General features: G+C 37.2%; 1 protein-coding gene across 6 annotated transcripts in view; it reads left to right on the top strand.

Annotated features, from left to right (window-relative positions):
- PUDP (pseudouridine 5'-phosphatase) overlaps positions 1-27,080 on the top strand; it is a 63,949-nt gene extending 36,869 nt beyond the window's left edge. For 5 of the 6 annotated variants that reach the window (XM_051795000.1, XM_051795002.1, XM_051795004.1 and 2 more), the window contains one exon: positions 24,121-27,080. In XM_051795000.1, coding sequence (XP_051650960.1) covers positions 24,121-24,297 — 177 coding nt within the window. In that variant the 3' untranslated portion in view covers positions 24,298-27,080. The other variant, XM_051795006.1, reaches the window with a different exon arrangement.
- Positions 27,081-27,995: the final 915 nt, after the last annotated feature.

Genomic DNA, 27,995 nt, shown 5'->3' on the forward strand with positions numbered 1-27,995 from the left:
ACGAGAAGAGAATGCTCAGGGGATCTTATTAATGTGTAGGAATACCTGAAGAGAGACGGTAAAGAAGAAGGAGCCAGGCTCTTTTCAGTGGTGCCCAGTGACAGAACCAGAGGCAGTGGGCACAGACATACACAGGAGACTGAGCACACGAAAACACTTTTTTTGCTGTGAGGGTGGCCAAGCACCTGCAGAGGTTGCCTAGATGAGTTGTGGAGTCTCCATCCTTGGAGATACTTGGAATTTGTCTGGACACAGTCCACAGACTGAATGAGCTCTGGAGGTCCCTTCCAATCTCACTTATCCTGTGATTCAGTCATTAACTTCACAGATTTGATCAGGGAAAAAAAAGTAAGGAAACAAAAGTACTTTTGCTAAACAATATTTTTCTGTTCCACTTTAATTTATAGGGCTCGCATTATTAAAAATCATGATTTTCGAATTTATAAATACTAGAATATTAATTTTTGCTTTAAAAGAGTTCATACTAACATGGCCATTTGTATGTATTTTTATATATTTTATATATATATATATATTTATAAAAATTTTCAATACTGTCTTGAAGTTTTATTTCATAATAACAAAAATGATATGCTAATAAATTTAATTTAAATATGGCTCTAACTGAGAGGGCTGCAGACATTCCCATGCCAACATTTATACATACTTCCAATACACTTCTGTCATCAAAACCACAGATTAATTATCCTCCTATTTAAGGATGTTGTGGGCTAGGGCCTTTCTTTCCAGTATTTTGGTTGATTTGCCTACAGCTTTTCTGTAAAATAAAGGGCCTTACTAGTAATTTAAAAGCAAATAAATCCATTTATATCCACTGTTTAAAAAGAGGAATAGATTGCAGTAATACAAATGGTCATAACTCTCTTATGAAGAATCAATCTGTTCTATTTAAAAAGTTCCAAGTGATGTAAATCATCACCTTAATTTAAAACACTATTTCTTTGCAGTTTCTTCCATTTCTAATTAATTAATTGATCCCATAGTTACAAATAATCTCTGTACCAAATCTAGTGAGAGCTCATTAAAATTTTTTCAGACTGATTAAATGGCATTAGGATTTATGAGTCTCAGTGGACTTTTTATGTCATAGAACAGAGAAGTTCAAAGAGAAATTTCTGCGACTTTTTTGCTACAGAAGATGTAGTGAAAGAGCAATAGATTCAGAATGGTATGACATTCAAATATTTTGTAATTTTATTCTGTATTGTACAAATAAAACAGAGGATGAAGAAGGTTGATTTAGCACTTAATGTGACCATCGTTTTTGTGAGTTTTTTGTAAAAAGGATGCTAAAACCTTTTTTTTTTTTATTATCCCCTTTTTTTTCCTTTTTCAGTTTTTTCCCCATTCAGCTTCACCATTTTTGGTGTATACATGTAGTGTATATGTTTTACTTACTATGGTTTTCAGATAAGCAGCTATTTTATGAGTGATGTTTCTCTTTTTCCTGGAGGTTTAATTTATTAGGAGTACTTTATGTAAAGTACAGAAATTATAGACATGAACAGCCGTTTTAGGTGGTGCACTGAGCTGTAAATTGGAATGTCTGCTGTTGAAATCATGTATTTTAGTCATCATAAATCTGCCCCTTTTCCATTTCATAAATTAATTGACTTTTATAAATGAATGTTTGCAATTCACAGATTTGTTATTTGAGAAATAACAAAAACATTAAATGCAAAAGCACATGGACATTTTTCAGCTTAGTTCAAATCTACATCAATGGCTATTTCTTCAAGCTTGACTCTAGTCTGTCCTTTGCATAGGCCTATGTTACCAACTTTTCCTCATCTCACCTTCTAAATAGCTGTTTGTGGTATAAACCATTCTGATTTACGCAAGTTCTACTGTCTTATGTCCTTCGACTCGCAGTTCTTTACTAGTTATTTTAGCATATTGCTAGACACTTGTTTTTTCCAGGTATAGCCTGCCATTGTAATGGTCAGAGCATGCCTGACTTTCAGTGTCAGGCTGCATTCAGGAGGACAGATGATGAAGAGTTTGTAGTCAATCACTGTTGTTCTCAGGCACTGCAATATGTACAAAGATAGTTATAGCACATGCTAGTGGGTGCTACTGCATGAAGAGAGTGTTGCTCCTCAACTCTTTCTGAATGATGGTGCATTTTGAGGTAGAAAGCAGAATTTGGGCTTTCTTTTTGGAAGCCACTTGACTGTTTTGTCTGTACTGATGTAATTACAGTTCATCAATTAGTTCAAATTAGGCATTTGATGGATTGGAGCCAATAAAGAACTTCTTGTGTTGTCTGATTTGTTGGTGCCAAGTCCAAGTGTACCCATATACTTAGTACACTGAGTAAAGGTCTGGGATGTTTGAGTGTTTCTGGTGTGTGTGTTTCCTTGTTGGATAATTTCCTCACTGCTTGCACAGAGTGCCCCTTTGGAGTCTCCCATCTGCAAGGTTGTGCTCCCTCAGTGTTCCTGTTAACCTTGCATCCTGTGCTGTGCAGTGGCTGGTTTCTGGAGAGAGCAACCAAGTCTCTCCCTTGACAGAAGTGTGTTGTGGTGGGGATGAGGCTCCCTGGAAAGTTGTGGGACTGCTGAGCAATTGGTTGAAACCACTACGAGAGATTGAAACCACTGCTCTTGAGTACACACAACGTGCTTCAGTTTACAGCAAAAGCAGAGTTCACTCCCTTAATGAATTTAGATTACGTAGATTTTACTGTTATTTTACATGGAGTGACTGGGAAGTGAATGAACTATGTCCCGTAGTTTCTGTGTACCCAAATTAGTTTAGTTCTGTCATGCAAAACATGCACTGAAGTGTTGAAAGTGGATAGCAACTGAAATCTGAAAGGATATATCTATTGGCTTGAGAACAGAATGTTTCCACTTCTCTGCCTTCTAACTAAGATGAGGTGCCAAGTTCAGTAGGAACCTCCCTTTTTCTGATTTTATAGCTTTTCTGAGAAATGAGTTTTTTGCTTTCATGTATTCATCCAAAATTGCCCAGTCTCAACAGCTTGTGTCTTTTTATCAGGATCTAAACATATCTTGCAGTTAGTCTTTTGTAAAGCATAATTGGAAAAGTAGTTCCAGTGCATTTCAAAAATGCCAAGAAAAATTCTCCATAGAGAACACCAAATATGGGAGATCTGTTTTTAAGGTGATCAGAAGAGAGTTTTGTCCTTGTCTTGTCTCCTGTGTGGAATTCTTCTTCAAAAAATTGGGGAAAACATCTTTTTGAGCACTTTTCAACCTGAGAAATTCAGTCTTCCAGTCTTTGAGTTTCCTTGGGGATTGTCCTAATCACCACACAATACATCAGCTGTTTGCTCATGAAGGGTCTTGACTAGAACTTTTTCCTGAATTCATAAAACCGTTACTTTTCTTCCTCTGCAATATGACTGAAGACTTATTTCTAGATGTCAAGTTGTGTTTTGAGTATTTAGTATATGTTGCTGGCCTAGTTCTTGAAATCCTGCTACTATGGGGTACTGCGAAATAATAAACAGCATAACTTTTTCTTATGGGTTCCCATTCCTGCTGGAGAAGCTATTGATTTCAGACAGACACTGGAAAAATTTAAAGGAATAAATTAATAATAAATCATACTTTTAAATTGTGTATTAAGCAATTTAAAGTAAGTAGGTATAGAACAATGTGGGTTTATGTGTTAAGACCTCCATCTTGAAATACTGCTAGAAGCTTTACACCTTGGGATGCAAAGAGCTCAGCACTCTAGTGGAATGTACTTTTAATGTGATATACTGCTGAATGTTCTGTTGGCTGAATCCTGCACCTTCCTCAGCTTCTACACACTCTAACCATGTAGCCCTTACTTGTGTCTCCCAGGCTGGATGATGAGGTCTGTGATTATGAAGCTCGCCTTCCAGCTTCATAAGTGTAATAGACGTGGCTGTAGAGAAAAGATCATGAGATATTTCACCAAATCTCACAATCCAGGACTTCTGAAGATGTGCTTGTCACGACCCACTGGTAGAGGGTGTGATGTTGGTTACCATGTGTCAGGGAACTCATGTTTTATTATACAGTCTTCTTACCTACAGCAACCAGCCCAATATTTAGACTCAAAATGTATTGGCTAACACTCCCTTAAATTCTTACAATACATTTCCACAAAGTGTCAGCTAACAAGCCCTTAATTTTGTACAGTACACTTCACAGCTGACACAAAGTACTCCTCAAAAGTTGCTGGCTCACAAGCCACAAAGACCTCCACAAGCTCCCCCGTCCTACAACAAACTTCAGTGCAGAGTATGGGGTAGAATATGATAGCCATGCTTTGCCTGGGCAAAGCAAGGAAAGAAAACAATATCACCTCAGATCCTGCATTGGTGCTGCCACGTGGATGGTGTGAAGCTGGAGTTGCAAGATGAAGGAAACAAAAGAGCAAAAAAGGAGAGAAAAGGGAGAGAAGAGAGCCAGAGAAAAGGAAAAGAGAGAAGGGGGGCCCAATCTGCTCCCTTTTATAGTTAAGGTGGTGCATACCTCTTATGTAAATTAGACTATTTGCATGTTTTGTTCAGGTGTGCCACTTTCTGAGCCCTTTCTAATAAAGAATGGCATGAAACAAGGCTGTGTTCTCACTCCTACCCTATTCACAGTCTTTTTTAGCATGATGCTCCAAAGGGCCACGGCAGACCTCGGTGATCAGGACGGTATCTACTGTACTGATGGAAAAGCCTTTTCAACCTAAGGTGACTGAAGGCCCATACCAAGACCTTAAACCATCTTGTCCGGGAGCTGCTTTATGCTGATGCTGCCGCCCTTGTTGCCCACACAGAAGCAGCTCTGCAGCGTTTAACATCCTGCTTTGCAGATGCTGCTGAGCTCTTTGCCTCCCTAAGATCTTGCTTTATGGTGAACTTGCCACTGGCTGCCGCAAGAGAGGAGCCTCGAAGAAAAGATACAAGGACTCCCTGAAACAACATCTCAGCCTTGGCCATATTGATTATCATAACTGGTCCACTCTGGCCTCCAGTCGGGAGGCCTGGAGACACACCATCTATAACGCAACTGTCTCCTTTGAGAATGCACGCCGGATCACTCTCGAGGAGAAAAGACAACGCAGAAAGAACCGTGTCTTGCGGAATATATCATCTAAGGAGTCTTTCTGCTGTGCCTTTTGCAATCGGATATGTTTGTCACGTATTTGCCTCATTAGCCACCAGCGTGCCTGTATCAAATGTGGACAGAGCCTTCCCAAATCTTCGTTCGCGAAGCCTAGCCATGAATGAATGAATCAGGTGTGCACAGCCAGGCTTTTTCCAGGAAGTAAGGTGAAGGTGGGCACTGAGCACCAGTCTCAAGGAGGAGCAGGAAGTTGGCTCAGAACAGCACTGCCCCACCTCCATGGGACCTTCTCCTTCGATCACCTTTCCTGCAGCAATACTCAGAATGTTGGAGACAAAACATGCTTAGATCTGGTCCTCTACACTACTATACACAGGGATCTTTTCCATAAGGCTATAATAGGCCACTATTTTATATTTACAAGATAATTAAAGGAAGGAGATTGATTGTTTTCAGGTTTTTTTTCAATTATCATGCTCTTAGTTCATAGGGTTGATTTTCTTCCTTGCTCTTCTCCTGAGGCATGTGTGCTTTTGTGTCCACACATGCACACACCCACCCTCTCAAAGTACACCCCCCATGCTGGTAGTCTTTATTATATATTTGTGGAAGAAAAATTATATGTTGGATGGCTTGAAAGTAATTTAGCTTTTAAGTGTTCTAGACATTGCCCTTGTTACTGCAGTGCATGTTTATTTATGGATGTATTTGTCTTACAGAGATGAAAAAAGTCATTGAAATTCCATGCAAAAAGTAACCTGGTCAAGGTTTGCTTTCACTTAATGTATCTGATTGGAAGAGGAAAGAAGGATTATAATTGGTACTTAGTCTTTGGGATACCCTACTTGGGGGGTGGAGAGGCAGGAATAATTTTTTTTCCTTGCATTTGTCTTGATAATGTATCAAGTAGCTGCTAAGGGACTTGATGAAATGTGATGCAGAATAATAAATTATACTCTGCAGCCTTCTTTGCTTCTACGTGAGGTGAGTGTGTAAGCACAAAGAGACTAGTACACCTCCAAATTCAAAAAGCATTATATTCAGATTAGGAGGTCACTGGAGATGCATTGCTAATTGTTTTAGGGAACTCATTATGGGTATTATCACATATTAATTATGCATGGTAAGTAGAAAAAAGAGGGGAAAAATCCTTATTTTATGATAAATTGTTCACTGAGTTATCTTTTCTTTCAAGACCTTGGGCGTTTTCTTGAAGATGCCAAACAGCAGTCGTTGAATAATTAGATTTTAATTAACAAGAATTTTCACAAAAATGTTTTTAATATCTTTTGGGTTATAGCAAGTATGAATAAATCGTCTTTCAATAAGATCTAGTGCACTGATCCTCTCTGTATGTGAAGTTACCTTTGTAATCACCCCCGAGCTTGTTGTAACAATGCTTTTCAACAGGTTCAGGACAAAGAATGAAGACTGAAACCAGGAATTGCATTGTTGGTAGTATTTTTTGGTTGCTTCTTTGTAAAGTATTGTCATGAGGAGACTTCTGGAAACCTTTGAAAGACTGAGGTCAACTATGTCTTGTTTTAGTGCACTAAGGCTAGGGGAGAGTAGTGAGTTCATTTTTGCTTTTTTTTTCAATTTGTTGTTTGTTTGTTGAAATTACTTGATTTTTTTGAATATGTGATTGTAGGTAATTTTCAGAGACCTGGTATATGTGGTAGGGTTCTGCTTAATCTGTTATGTGATAAAAGAATTTTTAAGAGTCTGTCTCTTTGGCACAGTTGCAGAAGACCTAATACAGAACCATCAATTAACACTGTCAAGTTATTTATAATCTATCAAGGCAAAGCATTTTGCTCTGATTGCTGTATCACAAAATAAATGGACTGATAAGATGATTACAAAGTGTACTCCATAAAGCAATGTTGGAGATTTTTTTTAAATTATTATTATTTTAGTAGATGTTAGAAAAATAAAAGACCTTGTAGTATATACAAGAGCTGAAGACATAAAGACTTGTCTGCTAAAAAGGGATGCTTAACATTTCCATTCCAGCATCTTTTCTATCTTAGAATAATAGCGTGATTCAAAGCCAAGAAGGAAATGATTCAAGTTAAGCTTCAGTAATACTGAAGTGATTCTGATTTAAGGTAGAATACAATTCCAAACCATGGTAGAAATGCTACCCTCCTATTCCATAAAAAAAAGTTTTTCATTTTTGTCTAACTGATACTGAATATAGGAATTGCTGTTCATGCTCAGATTCAGTGTCCATCTTATTCAGTACCGTCTCTGATGACAGCTAATACCAGAGGCTTAATAATCACCTTTTAGCTAGAGGGGGTTAATTTATCCACTTAAATTCAGTTACCCCCATATCAAGTAGTTGAAGGCTCTTTTATACAAAACCAAAACAGAACAAAGCTATTTGTGTATTTGTGGGTTTTCTTGATACTGAGGTGTGTCTGGGACAATGAGTTCTTTAAATCTTTTGCATATGTTCCAATGTCAGATTTTTATATGTTGTGAGTGAGAAAGATAAGAAGTAATTGATCTGCCACTCAGTGTTTTAAGTACTGCTTGTCACATCTTTTTTTATTTTTTGCTCCATAAATAAAACTCTAAAAGAGTCTGTTCAGAACCTCACCATCTGAAAGGGTTGTGTTTTAGATTTTTTGTGGGAGCTGGAGGGGGCGGTGGTGTGGTTGGTTTTGGGTTTTTTTCTTCTCATAAGTGTTCTGATTGCATTTCTTCAGACCCTTCCTACCAAAAACATGTTAACATAAAATAATGTCTGTGGCATGTAGTGTATAGTGTAATGTTCTAGAACATTCCAGATGAGACCACTTTATATATATCTGTGAATATAAACAATATATCCACCCAAGCTCTGAGTTTTCACTGAGCTGTCTACAGTGATGTCCAGTACTTAAACCAAACGTTAGAAAATGTAGATGTCATTTATTTTTTTTCTAGCTAATGTGTACTGCCTACATTTCTTGACCATTTTATTTCATTTGACACTTGACTGCCCAGTAAACTACCTTGTCACTCCAAGGTTCTTAGAGATGTTATCCCAGATGACCTACATAATTTTGTGTCATTAGCAGATTTTCCCAAGTATAAAGATTATTAGTCAATACTTCTCTGAATAGAACCAGAATTATTTTAAAATAGATCTGCACCTATTTTCTAAAATACTGACGCAGTAATGGAAATGGTTTAGTTGTTAGTAACTCCTTCAATTCATAGTTCAGTTGCTTCAAGGCTTCAAGGTCTTGCTGACTACCAAAGACTAGTTGATGGGATTTCGCCCATTACTGAAGTTATGTTACAGAACGTTTTCCTCCATTAGAAAATTGTCCTCTTTCTCTTGAGCAGATACCTGGTCACAGTGATTCTGTTGCTGTCTCCAAAACATATTATTGCATCCTGTAGCTCAGACTGGAGACATTAGAGGTTGCAGCCTAAAACTATTACAGGCTCAAAATATTACTGATCCAAAAAAGTGCCGTGGGCAAAAAGCATAATGGTATGTAACATATCCTACTGCTCTTCACTTTCAATAATGCAGTTATCCCAAAAGAATTACAACAGAACCTTTCATTTTACGAAGAACAATCATGTATCTTAGGTAGAATGCATTTGCAGTTTTAAGATTAGGAATCATATATCATTTAAAGACTGATTTCAGTTGTGAGCTTTTATCTTTCCAGGCTAAAAATTTTCATTGAGATTTTTTTTCCTTAAATTTCAGCAAAAAATTTTGCAGTTATTTTAAGATGTTCATCAGAAGATAGTAATATTTTTAATTATAGTAATAAATAGTAATATGATCATAGGATAACTTCTATGAATAGTTATACTCTTTAGAGTAGGTGTTTGAAGTTTGCAGTCAGGTGTTCTAGAAGTCAGGAATAATGTTGTAACTCTACCATACTGTGACGATTACTAGACCTGGGAATGCTCCCGAGATCCCTGATGTTTATGTGCCATTGCTGCTTAGTGTGGTCATCATATTTATATTTAAGTACACATTAAACCAAGAGGGGGTAAAAAGCATCATAGTCATGTATGCTGGGTCATAGGCATGGAGCCTGCTCTGGACAACTGTTGGAGCACTATGAAATATATATAAACATCTAAGACTATAAAAAGTACAGACACAGCTTGTAGAAAGTAATCACTACATATACACTGATTGGCATTTATTTAATGAACATTGTGGCTTTTTAAACAAGATTCCAGGTTCCTACTTTAGATTACAAGCAAATATTGTCCCTCAGTTTTCCTCAGAGTTAAAGAGTTAAAGAGGTCATTCCTGATAGAATTAAAAAGCAAATCAACCAGCTCTGCATTAGCTTTCATCTATGTTCCCTGCTGCCCTGGTCCAGCAAGAAGCAAAAGCGATTTAAGCAAGACAAATTTCAGTTAATAACTCAGCAATAAGAAAAGAAGGAAGAAGAGCATGTACCAGTGATTCCTGAAAGAGTGTATTTTTAAAGATACTGCTGAAGAGGGACGAAGAATGTAGGCATGGAGATTGTACAAGGCACGGAGGTCAGCATGATATAAGACATACAGCTGAAAGTGGGAGAAGGAGATAAAGAATGCAATTAAGTCAAAGGATAGAAGATGTCTAGGGAGTAGAGGGAAATAAAAGCAAGACATGCAGTAATTGTGGGTAAGATAATATAGGGCCTTGAAGGTGAAAATGAAAACTTGAATTTGTGACTGCATTAAGTAATCTATATAGCTTTATTATAAATTATAAAGAGTTAATAGTGTGCAGTAGCCCATTTGTCCTCATGGCTTTCTCAAGCATTTTTTAGGGACTGTAGATGAAGAATGAGGAAACAGTATGTAAGTTAATGATCTATATACTGAAATAGTAAACGCATTTACTTTTTTTGAGGCTAAGCGTTCTGTCTCAAGAGGATTGGTAGATGATGTGACAGGGCTAACATTATAGCAGAAACTCTTTGAACATTTAGGATGCTACATGTCTAAATTTAAAATCTCACAAAGATAGTGGAAAGGAGTCAGCTGCAAATGTGCTCTTTGGCATGTCTCTCAAAGTAAAGAGGTTTTCTTTAGAAACACTGATGTCAGAGTTTCATCTTCTAGTATTGCATTAACTAGTAATTCTAAAGTGTTTGGACAATTTATTGCTGTCCCTTTCTCCTGTCACTTGATTTTTTTTTCTTAGCATCTTAGCAATCAGTTGAAGAGCAAGTATGCTTGAAGGATGATTGTTGACTTTGAGTAGGCTGGTGTAAGACTGTTTTACTGATATCTTCCTATTTACAGCTCCTCTTTACAGCTGTGATGTTAGTAAATGACAGCCTTAATTTTCTTTAAGATGATTAATATTTAGTGAAGTAACCTTCTTGTTTCTCTGATTTTGTTTTAATAATACAGTGTTAATGAAGGGTGAATTAAATGTTCCATAAGTCAATTATTCAGAAAAGGCCTTCAGTGTAGTTTCTCTCAGAAATTTTGAAATGCAAATATTCTTTGCAGGAACAATTCAGTCTCATCAGCTTTCACACCATTTTTAAAAATCTGTGTATTGAGTCCTTAGCTTCTCTGTCTGAGTTGAGTATGTGATCTGGCTTTGTGTGAAGTGATTACTAGTAAGAGCTTCAGGCCCAATGTCAGTCCAAGGATGAAGAAATCCATCACAGGATGCTGTATTTTAATAAAAGGATTTCAGTTATTCGGCAGTATGAAGACATAATAATGCTTGTGACATGCTGTGGTGTATTGCTTTAGGATCAGACTGAACATTGGAATAATAGCAGCATCAAGAAGAAAGAAAAAATAGGATGTCTGATTTGAGCATCGCTTTTCCTTCTATTGATTCTATATTTAGCGTAGTGTATGGCATGTCAGGCTCTAGTTATAAAGACCTGTGAAAGAAACTACTTGGATTCCTGGTCTTGCATGTTAGGAATCAAGCAGCATGTGATTCCTAAACTTGCATAGAATTGGATAGATCCTAAGGAAGATCCACTACAGGATGCAGATGTTGTGTTGTGTGAAAAAAGCTTGTCTGCAACCCATGAAAGAGATGAGAGAGGTGACAGCAGATGGAGGATCCCAAATCACACCCTGCCTGACTGCTTCCACACCTGCCACAGAAGCCATCATCCCATCAGAGGCACTTCTCCATAAGGCCAGGGCAGCACAGAGTCCAGAAAGCAGACAGAAGCCCAGATTAAGGACCCAGAAGGAGGGACGCCCTCCCAGTGCTATCCAGAGAGAACCATCAAGGTCAATAATCCAACCATGAGACCCATCAAGGTGAATCAACCTTGGATCCCATTTTGGACTGAGGGGAGATGCTGCCGAAGACATGGCACACAGTATGGGATGCAGAGGAAGAGGATTTGGGGTTTGGTCAAGATTTATTACAGGGAAGCAGAGTGATAAGAGGTTAAAAAATGCTGGATGTGTATGACACATTTGTCTGGCCACGTCCAGCTCCTTACCAGTGCAGTTTGTCCTATAATGCCAAATTCCACTTCTAACTCTTTTGCTGGCTGAAGGGCATCTGTTCTGTGGGTCTGTGGTGTGTGGCCAGCAACTGGGGCCAGACCCCAGGCAGAGGCCCATGTGTCTGTGGTGCCAGTGGCTGGAGGGAGCAAGGGTCTGGGTGCTGGCAACTGGGCAAAACCCAGTGCCAACCCCCAGCATGGGACTACAGGTCGCAGGGGCCTGGCCCACACGTCTGCAGTGCCAGTGGATGACCGAGTGAAAGCAAGTGTGTGAGCACTAGTTAACAGGCAGCTGAACAACCCTGTGGGTCCACAGGAATGCTGAGTATAACCGTGTTGATCTGTGTGGCTAGCCATGCATATATAGACATATATATATATATATTTGTGTATGTGTGCGTGTGCGTGTGCCTACTGGGGGATATGTACTCAGCCTTGCTACTGTTTGGACCGGGGGCACGAAGCCGTGGCTGCCTCCCCTCTCCGGGCTACTAGATGAGGCTCTATCCCAGTATTGTGACCCCCTTCAATTAAAACTGTTTCTCATTTCTGTTCCCCTATTTGATTTTGTTTGATGTAAGTTACTGGCACCAAATATTTATTTTTAGTTGAGATAGCCACTGTAAAAGTTTATATTAATTTCTAACTTTATGCTTTTTATATATTTGTGTAAATAAGTTCATAAATAGTTCTTTCTTGTTCATTTAAAATTTCTCTTACTTCCATGCCTTCTTTCTTGCTTCAAGAGGAAGAAAAGGGGACAGATTGTTTAAGGAGAATCTGGATTTTCTGTTTACAGAGCATTAAGTGTTCCGAAATGAACTGCAGTTGTATATGTTGTAAAATTGCTGTTGTTTGACAGGTTAATAAATCTCAGTCGAAAGTCTGAATGACTCGAGATATTAAAAGCTTGTGTTGCCTGACAAAACCAAACAAACCAACCACCCTTTTGCATTTCTTTATAAATACAGTGAAGCGTTCAATACTGTTTCAGTTGATCATGGCTCTCATTTTATTTGCAAACCCTTTGTCTATGTGTCTTACACACAGTTTGTTGTTTTGGCCTTTTTGGAGTGGTTTTTGTTTGTTTGTTTATTTTTGGTGTGTAAATCATTAACCAAAATTTACCTCAATTGGCAAATGTTAAAAATGCTGTGGTTCTTCAACAAGTGCACATGTTCATGATGCAGACAATAAAATGCCAAACCTTCTGTTGACTTTTGCAAGTATCAGTAAGCTTATGAATTTTAAAGAGCTTAAATCTGTGTTTTCAAACCTGTGTTGATCTTGTGGGTTCATCTTTTATGTCACTTTAATGCACAGACTTGTGACACAAATCTACCCTATATTTAACCTGCAGTGAGGATCCTTTCAGCTACTGGATTTAGGTACTCAGCTGGCTCTGGATCCCAGTCTGCCTGGTTATTGGAGTCAAGCCCCCAAGGTCACAGCCCCACTCTAGCCCTTGGAGCAGATCCTTCTCCCTTCATATCCCTCCTCTTATCCACACCGATGCGGTGCACACACAGACAGGTCTCACAGACAGCCTCAGGTGCCATGGTCTGTACAGCAGCTGGCCAAGGCTACCTTTGGCTAGCCTGTTGTTCCAAGAGCCAGCGGTGACTGTGTTGTTCCCCATAGGGACATGCCTGGCTTCCAGGACACTTCTCCTGCTTACCAGCTAGTCCAGCATGCTCTTTGCTAGCCCTCACACCCTCACTTGCACACCCACCATCACTGCAGGTGCTGCACTGTGGGCACGTGGGTCCCCTGATCCCACAGCAGGACTGACACTGAGACCTCCATTCACATGTACATGCACAGTAGTAAGCCCTTGCCTAGGAAAACTATCAGAAAAGGAGTTTAATTAGAGGAGACAGGACAGGCTGTGCAGACTAGTGTAGGAATGGCAAGGCACAGAAATAGATGGTCCCTCCTCACACCCCACCAGCCCCTTCTGTCCCATGTTCCCACGGAGTGCCATGACCCATGGAGCCTCTCCTGCTGGCATGTCTGTGTGGGTCTGGCCTTGTGGCACCAGGGGTCCTCACAGGGCTGCTGGGGCTCCTCCTGCTCCATCAGGCATCACAGGCATGAGCTTCTAGAAGGCTGATGACTGCTGTGGTGGGTCTGGGAGCAGATCCCCCACCCGTCCTTGCTGCTCCTGCTTTTTTCCTTCCTGTATGCAAAGATTAGCAGTTTTATCACATAAACTAACTTGTGTGTGCATATACTTATGTATTTCTAGATATGAAAATGTACAGATCCCTCTCTGTAGAAACTTGGCAATTTTAACTGTTACATTCCATACATGCTCTTTGTTCTTAGTGGTATTATACTGTTTCATAACCACAGAATATTTGGAAGGAAGGATTCTTGTTAAGATCTGTATACCTAAGCTGTGTTCCTTTTCTTCAACGAGGGTAGTAAGGAAGGCACCCACAGCAGGGAGAAAAACTTTTTTAGTTGACAGGGAAGTAGGAAAACATGGACTAGAGAACCTTGGCTGGTAGCAGCACCACCACTGCTAAGCACGAGAATATCTGATCCAGAAAAGCATTTTAAGTGTTATAAGCAACATCTTTTCATCAAGATGCAAGGTGCTAGTTATCTTTCTGAACGAGCTCAAAACGACAATGGTCGCTTGATTTTGTAAGATTTTCTTCCTGTTTCTTTTGGTAACAAAGTTAAAACTTCATCTAGTTGAGCTTATAGTAACAGTAGTTCTAGAAAGTAATTGTATCTCTCTGTTTTAACCAGTGGTATTCCGTAGAACTACCTGTTAAATTGCTACTTCCATCATCTATGGGGAGACTGTTTTTTATGGCTTCAAAAGTATTGAAATGTTTTTTCTGCAGATGCATGGTCAATGGAGAAAAGAGAAGTTTTAGTGTCTGTTCTTATGCTGTTCTCCTTGCTAAGACTAGAATTTACAAACCTTTGAAGACTATGAAACAGCAGTTTTTAGCCACAGATTTGCAGACCCAGAACATAAATCCCCAAGACAATCTTTATGTGTGGATGAGATTTTCAGTCCTCAATCTTTAGACATGTTTGCTATTTGATTTATGTTTATTTAATAATGAATCCTACCTGTATCTCACTAGAAGCAGTTGGAATCAATTAGCAAAGACTTGAAATATAACAGAAAGCTCTACAACTTCTAAAAAATAAAAGAGGAGAAAAAAAATCACCTGAGATATTTCCCATGTCATAAATCATGGGCTTTGAAATTCTCTTTTGCTTCTCAAATGACAGCCTGTCCTCCTTTATTTTTTGTAGTCACAGCATATTTTACCTGGTAGCCAGAACATATCATTCAAAGGATTGTGTGGCAGTGATACTTTGTCACCTTGACACACCTGCTGCAGTCTGGTTTCCCTAGGGAATCCTTGTACACTGTCTGGGCGCTAAAGCCTCCAAGTTATCAGCAAAATGCTGCTCACAGCACTCAACTGCTTGTCAATTTATCCAGATTCTTGGCAATGCCTTGGCATCTATTTCTTAATTGATTGTGTTGCCATATTAGAGGTGGTTTCTTTCAGGTCATGTATTGTGATGCTTAGAGCAATGTAAAATCATTCTTTCCAGTATGCCATGGTAGTCTTACTAATATATATACAAATAATTTGTTTTTAAAAGGAAGAAAAAAAAGGGGTGGACTGTGCTTCCGCAGGGACAACTTAGTTTTGTTCTTCAAATAAGTGTGTGTTATAAGCACATTAACTCTCATTCAGGTGCTTCTCTGTAATTTGACTGCAAGCATTTGTAGAGAAGGCAATTTGTCTTTGATGTAACTGTGAAGAAATGTGTTTATGTCAGTGTTGGGGTGACTTGAGACACTTCCTAATGGAGTGTTTTATATTCTCATCATAGGTTTTCTAATGGTCACTTAGCAATATGTTTTGTCAGTATTTTTTGTGCATTTATTATTCAGACCTTTAAATTTATAAGTTTCATTACAGTACCATCTCTCTCTGCACCAGTGAGTGTGGCTGCACACTTTTGAACTGGAAAGAAAAGCAAATTGATTTCCTTTGCTCAGAAAAAAAGGTAATTACAATGGCTGGTGGACACCAAGTTGACCATGAAGCAGCAATGTGCCGTTGCAGCAAAGGCAGCTGATGAAGAGGAGTGTTGCCAGCAGCAGATCAAGGGAGTCGATCCTGCCCCTCTGCTCAGCACTGGTGAGGCCATACCTGGAAAATGCTGTGTCCAGTTCTGAGTTCCCCAGCACAAGAAACTTTGAAGTTTCTTTGAAAAACGGAGTACCCAGAAGAAGTTACTCATGACAGAAGTTGCGTGCCAAGTGTAGTGTATAGTTGCTGATACTATGGCTGGTATTCCCAAACTAATGTTACCGTGTCACTTACTAATCTATCTTAAATTGAATAAGCCTTAAGCCACAGAGAGAGAGACTATCTGTACAGAGACTACAGATAGACCATGTATTTGTCTGCATGATACATATGCAGAGTTAAATAAGCATTTTTTTTAATTTTTGTTCATTGTTTACTCTGAAGCATTCATTTATATCTTACACCTCTCATTTCTTTCATGGAAAATAAGGGCATACTCTTCCTGAAAGCATGCCTGAGTCAAAGTAGGAACTGAGAGCCTTTGGTTGGAGTGACTTTTAGCATTCTTTTATCTAGCAGAGCTGTTCTAATAGAAAAATAGGCACACCTTGATAACTCTGGGTCATCAATGCATTTAAAAAAGTGTTTCTACGCAGTACTTTAAATAGCTAAATGATAGTATTAGGGGAATTGTGACAGAAGTATGTTGAAATATATTGCAACAGGAGATTAACACTTAAATAACTTTCTACATGGGAATTTTAGGAGTGTAATATTTTTCTTATTTATAGAAATATCTGGGCTTGGAGTTTACAGTGGAAATAAATTTTATAGAGGTGCAGTCTGTTTTAATGATTGATTCATATAAAGCTGCTTGATATTCACTGGCTTTCCATCTTACTGTTTTCATAGGTTGAAATACCAATGTAATTAGTGCTTCCCTAAAATAAACAAAGCAAGCTGATAAAAACAAGCTAGAGATTATTGTGAAAAAGACGATTTCTCTACTGGAACTCTTTAAAAAAATACATATTCCTTTTTTTTAAACTTTCCTCTTACTCTTAAAATTCTTTTTTTTTTTTAACCAATAATAATTGTATTGATCTAGTAGAACTTGCTATACACTTAAAACTTAATCCCTCATTCAGGGTTAGGCGAATGTTGTCTATTGAATTTATTATTTCTCATAATAACTAGTTCAAAGGGGGCATATTATACCTAGTATATGTAGGAATATGGTTTTTATTATTAATGCTTTTACTTTTGGTGGTAGATTTCACGTCCTTTAGAAATAGTTTATTTAGCACACAGAAATGTTTTCTCAGCTAGAGAAAATTATGTAAGAAGTTTTGAGTTCTGAGCTCTGTTTGCTTGCACAGTCAAAGCAGCTTTGCTAAATAAGAGGCTGAGAAATCATCTTTTGAAATCATGAGGGCAGTTACTTAAATAGATCTGATTATCGATGTAATGAGGCATTTCAGATGTGATATTTTTAGATTGTGGTTGCAAAAATAAATTATGGAATTGTGACATAACCTCATGTCCACAGGTGGGCTTGTGTTGAAAGAGCAGGTTCTGCAAAACTGGGCACAGACATTTTGTAGTTTTGCACATACAGTCAGCTTTCAGCATGCCAGGGAGAAGACTGTAGTTTGAAGGGATGAACCCCCTATGATTCAAATACTGCCTAAAAGGATGATTTATATTTCTCTTAACTTTAGAAGCTAATACTTTTTCCAACTTAGTTTTGTACATTGTTGTCCATTTTCCTCTTAGAAAATCTATAACGAGAAGAGAGAATTGCCATTTTTAATATAAGTATTTGTTTTCTGTAGTTGAAAAATGTAAAAAATTATTATTAGAATGTTGTTAGTGTTTTGTTTGTTGTACTTCAAGGTGCTAGTTTCTGGCTTCATGCTTGGGGTTTTATGCAAATAATCTTAAATATTCTCTGTGATAACTTTCAGCTTTGAATTTTGAAAGAAAGCCTCTTTTCTTCTTGATCATGAAGAGTTAAAGAATAACACAGCTACATCGCACCAAGTCACTCCAGACCAGTGAAACTGTGTTGTGTACAGTTCAATGAGAAGCTTGTACTGAATAAAAAAAAAAAAAGCAAAAAAAAAAAGCATTTTCTGTGATGTTTTTGCACTCCCAGTGAAAACCTGTTTAAAGGTGAATGCCTCTTCTCATCCTTTCTTTCTTTACTGAAGAAGTTAGGAAATGACTTTATGTCTGAAGCATATATAGGTTGTTATTAACACTTCTATCAAAAATTATATAATGATTAAGTGATGTTTCCATCAGATTAAGGTAAATTTCAGTATGCAGGCTGATCTTTCTGTGTGGGAAAATAACACTGGTCAAGGAGACAGTATAGAGCAAAACCAAATTATTGCCAAAATAAATTGAAAAAAATTAGATTGTTCTGTGAGAATCAGGTGTCTTCTGCAGAACCAGATGAGTCTACTATAGGCCAGTGGTGGTGTCCAGTTACACAAAACAAACAGGCAGGGTACCTGCCTGCTGCACTGCACCTGCGGGTTTGCCATGAGGCAAAAAGTTCATAGCTTTTATTCAGGACATACTTATGGTGCCTACTTCCAGTTTCAGTTTGAGACTTAGAATTTGGGTACATCAAAACAGTTCCTCCTTTGGATGTACTTGGTTCATATTTCTGATGTGTTTGCTCAGGAGATGGGGCCAACCTCTTCTCCAAGGTGAAGAGTGATCGTGCGGTAGGCAACAGGCACAAGAAACTCCTCCTAGATTCTTGGAAAACCATTTTCATCATAGGGGTGGTGAAATATGGGAACAGGTTGCCCAGGAGGTATGTGGAATCTGCATACTTCAAGACACTCAAAGCTAACCTGATGAAGGACTTAAGCAGCCTGCTTTGGCTGGACCAGCATTGGATAGGGCTGTTTCCAAAGGGCCTCCAGAGATCCCTGTTAGTGTATATTGTCCTGTGGTTCTGAGCTCTGTGTGCAAGGTGCATTGCTAGAATGTGTTGTGTATTACATGTCAAGGAAGTCTGGCTTTGGTAAAGATACTTCTGTGTGGAAAGGAAGGCAGCTCAAATTATTTTATTGCACAGAATTCCTTTTTACACCACTTTTAGGGATAACTGGCATAAACCCCCAGCACGTTACGCAGTATGAGTAGCCTCAGTAGAGAACATCTTGAGTATTTGCCTTGTGTTCTCCGTAAAAGAACAATACCCTTCTATGGCTAATCCAAGCTGCAGTTGATTGAGTTAGATTTCTGCTGCTGGGATAATTGGACACTGTTTCAGAAATGCCTGGGAATTTCTTGAGGCCTGTAACACAAGTTGCCATACAAAGTTCCCAGTGTGCTGTCCTCTAAACACATAGTGCTCTGTGAAAAGAGTGCTCCAGCCATCCGGAATGATCAGAGTAACCCCGCATGTAAATGTGACCTTCTCCCTGCCTCACAGAGCCGCTGTGTCTGGGGCCAGCCGTCACTCACAGAAGCACTTTATTTCACTTGATCGAGTCTTGAAAACAAGCAAGAAATTTGAAATTTCTTCTCCTTCTTCCCCATCAAAACCATTTTACTCCTTCTGGCCTTCCTTAAGATAATGTTCTGTGAACTGGTTTGTGAGAGAGGAGCTGCTGGTGTGGGCTGAAATGTAAAGTGTCATTTCTGCAAGAGCTAGAAATGCAGAGTGATCTAATTATGTGCAGATATAACAAACTTCCTTTTCTTAAATTATGTTAATTATTTTTTGTTTTATAAGTTTTATAGTAAATAATTTGATTCTTATATTGGTCTGCAACATACTCCTAGTAGCTAGTTATTAAAAATCTGAATTAAAAAGCATGTGTGCATATAATTTCCAAACAGTTCTTAATATGAATCATTGACTCATAAAGAACGGTGGGTGATAGTATTCTGGATACACTGGTGCTTAATTCATTTGATTTTAAGTTTCTAGCTTGTTTGTTCTTTTGTTATAGCATTTAAAAACATCTTGGCTTACTCCTCATTTTCCTTAATGGAACTAAGTCATAGGGCTGTAAGCTGCATGACTTTCTTAACAACATATTTAATATGATTCTGTTATCCCTGGCTAGTCAAATTGGCATATGTCCTTAAAATAAAATTAGGTGTAATTCATTATTGTATTCATTATTGAGATTTTTCCCAACTACTTCTGAAAGGAATGTAAATCCAAAGATTAGGAGAGAAACATTAATCAAGTTATTTCATTTTTGTTTTTTGTTAATTCATCAGAGAATTAACACAGTAGGAGACCAAAATTGAAAATATTGCAGCTGCTTAAAGTGGATTTATTCAATTATGTTTAAGTAACTCTAGTGGTAAATGGGTCACGTTTCCTCTCTCTTTTTGTGAATTTCCACTGCCTTGCATAAATGACAAACAGCATCTTTTCAGCATCTCAACATTTTGTATGGGATATATATGGGTCTGTGTAGTATTCTGAATTACATTACGGTTCTTGAAAATTTCTGGGTCACTCACCCTACTGACACAGTTGGTCAGTAATGAATTATTTTGGAAATCTGAAAAAAAATGAGCAAGGGAAAAAAGGTAAAAGCTGTTGAACAAAACACAAACCATGACGGCAGTAATAGTATCTTTCAGAGTGATAATTTATTTCTTAGATATTAATTAGTTTTGAATTTTGATCACAGAGTATGGGCTAGTTTTTCACAAAGAGAAGAGTAAAAATACTTCTGGCAGTGAAAAGTCAACAGATTATTTATAGAAATGAAAGTCCTGGGCACCTTCTGGTTAACGGAAATTAACAGTGTCATTCTGAAATCCATGTGATTGGCTGTACTTGGTGAATTTCTTTCTGCAGCCTGTTTTGGGGCTTTTTAAAGTGATATTATGGAATTTGATCTAGTCCTTATGGAAGACTGCATTGTGCATGTATAAGTAAAGTAATGTATAAGGTTACCAAATGTTTCTAGAGTGCAAATGTTACAAATAACTCATCATGCTTTTGAGCTGTGGGTTTCATCATGAAGGGGAAAAAGATCAGTGATAAATAAAGAAGTTACAGAGTATAATATGCAATCCATAAGAAGCCTCAAACATGTCACATTATGATACCAAATGTTTCTGTGTCATCTGAGGACAGATGATAAAATATTTCTCTTTGTTCTTTCTTTATAGAGCAATAGATGGTAGTGTTTAATTTGGAGATGAGTTCCGTGTGTATAAATTATGGCATCTTTATTTATCATCATATTATTTCATCCTTCATTCTGTTTTAGAGCTGATATAGTGCTGTCATATGTGGTCAAGGATATTTGTTTGCTAAGCAATCCGTATGCATATATATATATGTTATCTTCACAGGTTTTCCAAAATCTTAATTTCAAAACTCATTTTAATGTTTTGTCCCTCCAGGCTTCTTGGCTATCACTTACAGCAATAACATTTATGGATATCCCTGTTAGTAACACAAATATTCCATCTAGACATTTGCAGTATATAGATTAGAGAGTGCCTGCTGTACATACCAAAAGCCTAACTAAAACTCTTCTTATATTCTTAAATTTCATGCAGGAAAATGAGATAATGAGATGCTGCAGTGATCTTATTATTTCTTCCTTTCATTAAGTGAATAATTTTTCTCTTTTCTAGATTGATAGAGTGAAATATAAATTAATATACTTTACTGCTTTACTTTTTTAAGCATTTAGTTCATTTCAAAGTGAGAACTGTCCTATATTGGTATGACCTTTTGAGAGATCTCATAGCAGTAATATTGATCAGTGACACAAGTTTTGGCAATAATGCAGAGAAGCAGCCAGAATCTCAGCTGAAGTCTGTATAAATCTCATCTGTCTCTCTGTTGGAGTGATGCTGATGTTGCAATACTTATGCAAAATGGGAAAGAACTTGGCTGCTTTCATGTCTCTAAATTTAGTGTGTGGGTGGGCCAGGACAGTGAAGAGTTTATAACATCTCTATGTATTAATAAATCCATTTCGTGTGTGAACTTCTGTAAACCTTTCGTTATGCATTAGAAATGCTGCTGTGCTACTGACAATAAGTGTCAGTAGCAAGAAAGACTCCAGGAAGACCTAATACACTTATTTCCTGTAACATTCAAGCCACTGTAATTATGGGTCGTTTGCCTAGCTTCTTTGGTAATTAAGAGTTTTAATTGTTTCTAGTTCCAGGGAATTAGTTAAGCTTTTCATTATGCATATTGCCTTCTATAATCATGGTTCCTCTCCTATGGTAAGCTTAGTGACATCATGGAAGTCAATTAGGTCTTTCAAGGCAGAGCAGTGAAGTACATTCCTTTGTATGGGCTAGATCAGAAAAGGTTTCAGAACGGCCTTGGTAATGCTCTTCTGTGCAACATTTAAGCTTACTTTTCAAAAAGCTAAGCCTGTCAGAATTTCAGAGTACTTAAGGTCATGAACTAAGGTATTGTTAAGAACAAAACCTATAGGCAGAACCATGCTTTCTTTCTAAAAGCAATTGTACCAAACTTTCCACAATCAACTGGTCACATACTTGCAGTTAGTAATAGTAATAATGGTCTACATTTGAAAATACCACATTGTTAAAACTGGAATGCAGTGACTTTATGAAGGAAATGAGCACAAAAGAGATTGGTGTGATTCCTTTGGCTCACTAAAAATCATTAATTAAGTTTTACTTTATTACATGCAAGGTAGAAAGCACATCTTACTTTTCTCTTGACAGACTCCAAGTGATTGCTGACACGTTGAAAGGCAAGAATCAATATTTTAAAAAGAAAAGAAATCAAAGGAAAGGGTTCTTCATTCCTTTTTCCTCTTCCAGAGGCTCTGATAGATGGATATATATAGGGCAGAGAGTTAATACATCTGGCAAAAATGTTTTCTTTGAACATAACGAAGTTTTTGCAAATTGCAACTTGAATCTCTTAGAGCACAGCCAGAACAGACAAACATTATGCATCCCTTACTTTGTGCATTGAAATAATTGTATGTTGGAGAAATTAAGAGATGCAGTATGCTCTTGTATGTTCATAGGATCATAGAATATCCAGAGTTGGAAGGAACCCACAAGGATCATTGAAGTCTAACTCCTGACTCGGCACAGGACAGCCCCAGGAATCACATAATGTTCCTGAGAGCACTGTCCAAATGCTGTAAGGCTTGGTGCCATGACCACTTCCCTGGGGAGCCTGTTCCAGCACCCAACCACCCTCTGGATGAAGAACCTTTTTCTAATATCCAACCTAAACCTCCCCTGACACAACTTTGGGTCATTCCCTCGGGTCCTGTCACTGGTCACCACAGAGAAGAGATCAGTGCCAGCACTTCCTCACATGAGGAAGCTGTAGACTGCTATGAGATCTCCCCTCAGTCCCCTCTTCTCTGTGGTAGGGCAGAGTTGCACTGCCTTATGATTACTAAATGTGGGGAAAATTGCCCTAACCATCCCAACACCTGTTTTCAATTACTGAAATTACTTGTGGCAGTGATTTTGGCATTAGGAGCAGTAGCAGTGCTAATAATATTGATAATAAATGCAATATGAATTGCAGAGACCATGTGTCAGTATAGGTCATAATTTTTTGGATTGATGAATGCCAAAAGCTGCTTTGGATTGTCCTTAACCAAAAATTCAAACTGAATACTATGTAATGGCAAGAAGAGATGCTTCATTATATAAATTCTGGAGTGAACTCCAGAAGTATTATCTTTTATTTTATAAAATTTCAGAACATATAATTTTAATATATTTATCTTATATATTTATTATTCAATATTCTGAATTTAAAATACAAAATCTACACAAATAATGTATGATTATTTTTAAAAACTCTGCTTCCAAACTGCAATCTTTAATGATTGTGACTATTGTGAGGCATGGAACTTCTACCTGACTAAACTGTCTCTTCTCTAAATCTAACCTTGCAATCTAATTGCTGATTTTCTTTCTCATCATTGCTTTGAAAGAATTAAGCAAATAGAGCACGTCTTTGACAGCACTCCTCTGATAAGTGATTTTTGTCTTACTCTCCACTCATCCAAAGTCCTGCTATTGACCTAGGTAGTGGCCTTCCCCATCTTGTGTATGTAGGAAATGCCACACCTTTAAGTGAAAGCACTGCTTGTGCCATTTTGTAAAGTTGGTTTGGAAAAGTTAAATTGCCTGCTTATAAAGGAATTTAAGCAGTTGCTTAACTTTAAGCTTCTGATTAAACTCATCCCTATAAAAAACAAAGCACTTAGGAACATCTGGATAACAAGTTTCTGGGATTTAAGTATGTCTGTTGATGTTTTTTGAATTTAAATTAATTAAAGGTTAATTACCATACAGATGTTTGAATTGAGACATTTGCCCTTGTTCTGATTAGGAGTGTCTAACCTAGTAATGGAATTCAGTTTTTCTACTAAGTTTCATTTGGGATCATTCTCTCTTTTAAAACAAACTATTTAAAGTTCATAGTAACATTATTCTTTATTTTTTTCCCCTGACCTCCTTTCTTCTCAGTGTCTTGTGTTTGAAGATGCACCACTTGGAGTCAAAGGAGCCCTGGCAGCAGGAATGCAAGTGGTTATGATTCCAGATGAAAATTTAAATCCAGATCTTAAAAAGGAGGCAACTCTACTTCTGAAGTCCATGGAAGATTTCAAACCAGAACTGTTTGGTTTACCAGCATATGATTAATGCCTATGAACATCCACTTGACTGGAGATGGATTAAAAGTGAAATGAAATTTTATTTTGGTTTTGTGATTGTTTTTCATCTTTTGCTCTCTTTGTCAAAACTAGAGCACAAAAGTCCCATTAACACCAAGTATTCTGCACAGTACCTTTGGAAAATTGTCTGGAACGTTTATGATTTGTCCTCTTGATAAATGCTAAATTAAAGCAGCATCTCCCTGTGAAGTGAGTCCAGTCTTGTTCTCTGCACACCATAATGCTTTCTGGGAATATTATGAAACTATTTAGGCAATTTATTGTAATTGCATTGGAAGCTTCTGGTTCTGTTTCCACTTGAATGACTTACTGTTTAGATCTTAACCAGAAATCTGTTCTAGATTGGCTTTTATCCCATTACCTTTTTTTTGATAGTTATTGCTATCAACATGTTTATCCATTTCCTCATCCTGTACTTGTCCATCTATTCCCCTCGTATTGTGTTGTCTTTTTATTTTTTTCCCCACCTCTTTGCAAGGATTTTTTTGTACTTTCTGTGCTTTTTTATTATGTTTTTCCTTGGAGATTGAATGAGATGACTTAAAACCTCCATTATTCTATAATTCTCTCATTATCCTTTCTGATGTGGTGATAGCTGGCTAGGAGGTTTACAAGCTTATATGATCTTAGAAGTTAACCAAAATGTTTTGCATCTTGTTCCTTTCGTTTCCTTCTGATTATTTCATTCTTATGAAATTAATGCTTCCTGTCTCTATGCTTCAACTCTATGGCCTTAACTCCTTTGTATCCAAATAGCTTTTTGTAGGCTATCTGTACTTTTCCATTCTTGTCTCCTTTTTTTTTTTTTTTTTGCCAATTTCTCTACAGAGAGCATTGCTATCTATTTTTAAAATGCAGAAATTGAAGATTCGGCTTCAATAAATGCTTAAAATTTATTTTCCTGGCTACCATAATTTCCATGAAATGTTTATGTTGTCAAATGTTCCTCTTTGTCGCTTTCTGACATCTTGTCAGTACAAGGACAAGTGTCTCTTTAGAAAATGCTAGAAATGTAGACAGACAAGTGTCTCTTTAGAAAATACTAGAAATGTAGACAGATTTTGGTGAAATTCACAACTACATGTATGACATGGTAGAAGCAATGTCTTTTACTTCGTTTAAAGAAACCTATAGTATGTAGGGCTTATGACAGTTTTATAAAATGAATTATTGTGTTCAGCATTTAAAAACCTAATGAGTATACAGGAGGTACTCCAAAATCTTGATAAAATATCGAACTCCATAAAAACAAGAAACTTGAAATATGTCAAATCAGAGAATTTTGATCTTCCTCACAAAAATATTTTCTAGGCATTTCTGGTCTTTAACTGTTTTAGATTTAAGGGCGTTTTGTCAGGAACAAAAATTAATGAATCATAGACCCTTCAGTATTCATGGTGAGTTTCCTTAGATTTTAATCCTCCTGTATTTAAAAAAACCTCAAACTTTTACATCTTTTATGTTATTATTTTCTTTTACTGTAATCTGTTTATACCTCAAAAATTAAGGAAATTTTATTCCGTATGGTCAGTCCATAAGTGGTACCGGAATCTTTTTAGTACATATAATATAATAGTTTGCAGTTAAACTTTTAATTCTAAGGATCTAGAAGCATTTTTTAAAAAAAGGGTGAATACCAATTCTGTGTAAGTATTCTGCATGTTATGTTGTTTCTTTAGGCCCATAGATATTGCAGTCATTGGTGTTTGTACAGTAAAAACAACCTGTCTCACCCAACCTGAATTCCATTTCTGGTCTTCCCAGACAAGAGAACAGAAATATCACTGTATAATTCTTCCTTTGACTGATGTTACATAACACAAAATGTTACTGTAGAGCAGTAATTCCGAGCTTTCAAGTGTAAAACAGGTGCCTGTTGGGATCCCCTTCGTTCATAATTACTGAATTCCAACAGGGAAGTTACTAGGTAGAACAAGCTTTAATAAGCTATAATTGGTAACTTTTTCAAACTTTTGCATATATTTAATTTAACTGGGGAGTTTTACAAAACATAAAAAATTAGCCATGTCTCATTTATACTTTACTTTGAAGGAATTGTCATCAAAGTCTTGAATTTTCTTTTTAAAGATGTAGAGACATTAATAAATATATCACTGACAAAATCAGAATTACTTCATCATGACCACCATGGCAAGATCAGCATATCCTGCAATTCTAATTTAATAGCTTTATCTTCTGCTGAAAATTAATAGTCAGAAAATTATTGCTCCTTAACTCAACAGCAAATCCTATCCCATAAAATTACTCTTCCATTAATTTAGTATCCCACCTGAGAGTCGTCAGTGAGATTATGGCCCCAAACTGAAATCTGTGAACCTGAGCCATATGCTGTAACCTTCTCATCCTTTTAGTAAAATTTCCTTCCATATACTTTTTGGTGGTGGTTCACTGGCTTCCTGGTCCTGAGCTGAACCGTTTAACTGGTACTGAAGTAATTTTAAGTGTTGTGGTTAGCTTTTCTCTTGACTGAATGAGAAATCAAAACAGCACATAAAATGAAATTTTTCTACAGTAACCTTAAAAATCCTGTCATCTCCATCATGTGCAAGGTGGATATCGATGTCAGCAGCAGGTGACTGTAGCCTGCCTGATTAACCATATACCAAATATCAGCATATGTTTGTATATATTACTTTACCCACTTTTTGGTTGGATTTGTGGCTCTGTAGCTTGATCATCTCAACAACATCTGTTCAGAAAAGAAAAAAATAAAAAAGGATTAAAAACTTGGATTCCCTCCCTTCATTCCATCTGCTGCTTTCCACATGAAGTCCTGTTCTGACTGAACTGAAAAAAATCCATATCAGATCCTGGCTACAGATCATGAGAACATGTGAGCAATCAGGACATTTGAATGCTCCATCTGTGTTTGTATGAAGAGGACTGTTAAAAACTAATCTGAAAAGTCTATCCTCTAACTCAGCAAGCAGACTTCAATCCCAATAAATATTTAACACATGCTTAATTCATTTTTATTAAGCAAGGAATAAGCACCAGCTTAATTTTAAGGATACATTTAATTTTATTTGGCTTAATGTAGAATATGTGCTTCAGGCATATCCTGAGAAGAATTCCAGCCTCCACAAAATACAGGCAAAAATTCATGACCAACTTTTTACCATTGGAAAATAGGATAAGCGCAGCATGATGGACCTAAATTCAGCCATGAAAATAAATTTTAAAAAAATTTTTAAAAGTTGGTGAGGTATGAACTATTGTACTGTAACTTAAACTCCTTTCAACCTCACAAGTGAATTAGGATTTACATTTTACTGGAACTTCAGTGGGATTAATCTTGGTAGAATTTCCATGTTGCAAAGATATACATAAATGGAGGTTTCATTGAATATATTCAGGTGAAAATTCATTGCCTTGGAACAGGATTAATTTCAAAATGTAGTCTGACTTCTGTGAAGCTTGGCATTTGCCTTCTACAAATAAAGCTCAGAAAAAGCTGGGATTTTCATTCCTCATTTGGATTAGATGTCTTTCTAAAGAATGCTATAGTTAAACCAAAGAAACCTCTGCCCAGAATCAAGCTCATGTTGCATATATTCCAAAAAAGCAGAAGCCAAACTAGAAAAATATTGCGAGAAAATTCATAGTAAGACAAAATGAAATTATTTTCTACCACATTAAAATTCA

This window comes from Manacus candei, unplaced genomic scaffold, assembly GCF_025592945.1.
Source record: "Manacus candei isolate 608988 ecotype Guabito, Panama unplaced genomic scaffold, ASM2559294v1 h1tg000041l, whole genome shotgun sequence".
Classification (NCBI taxonomy): domain Eukaryota; kingdom Metazoa; phylum Chordata; class Aves; order Passeriformes; family Pipridae; genus Manacus; species Manacus candei.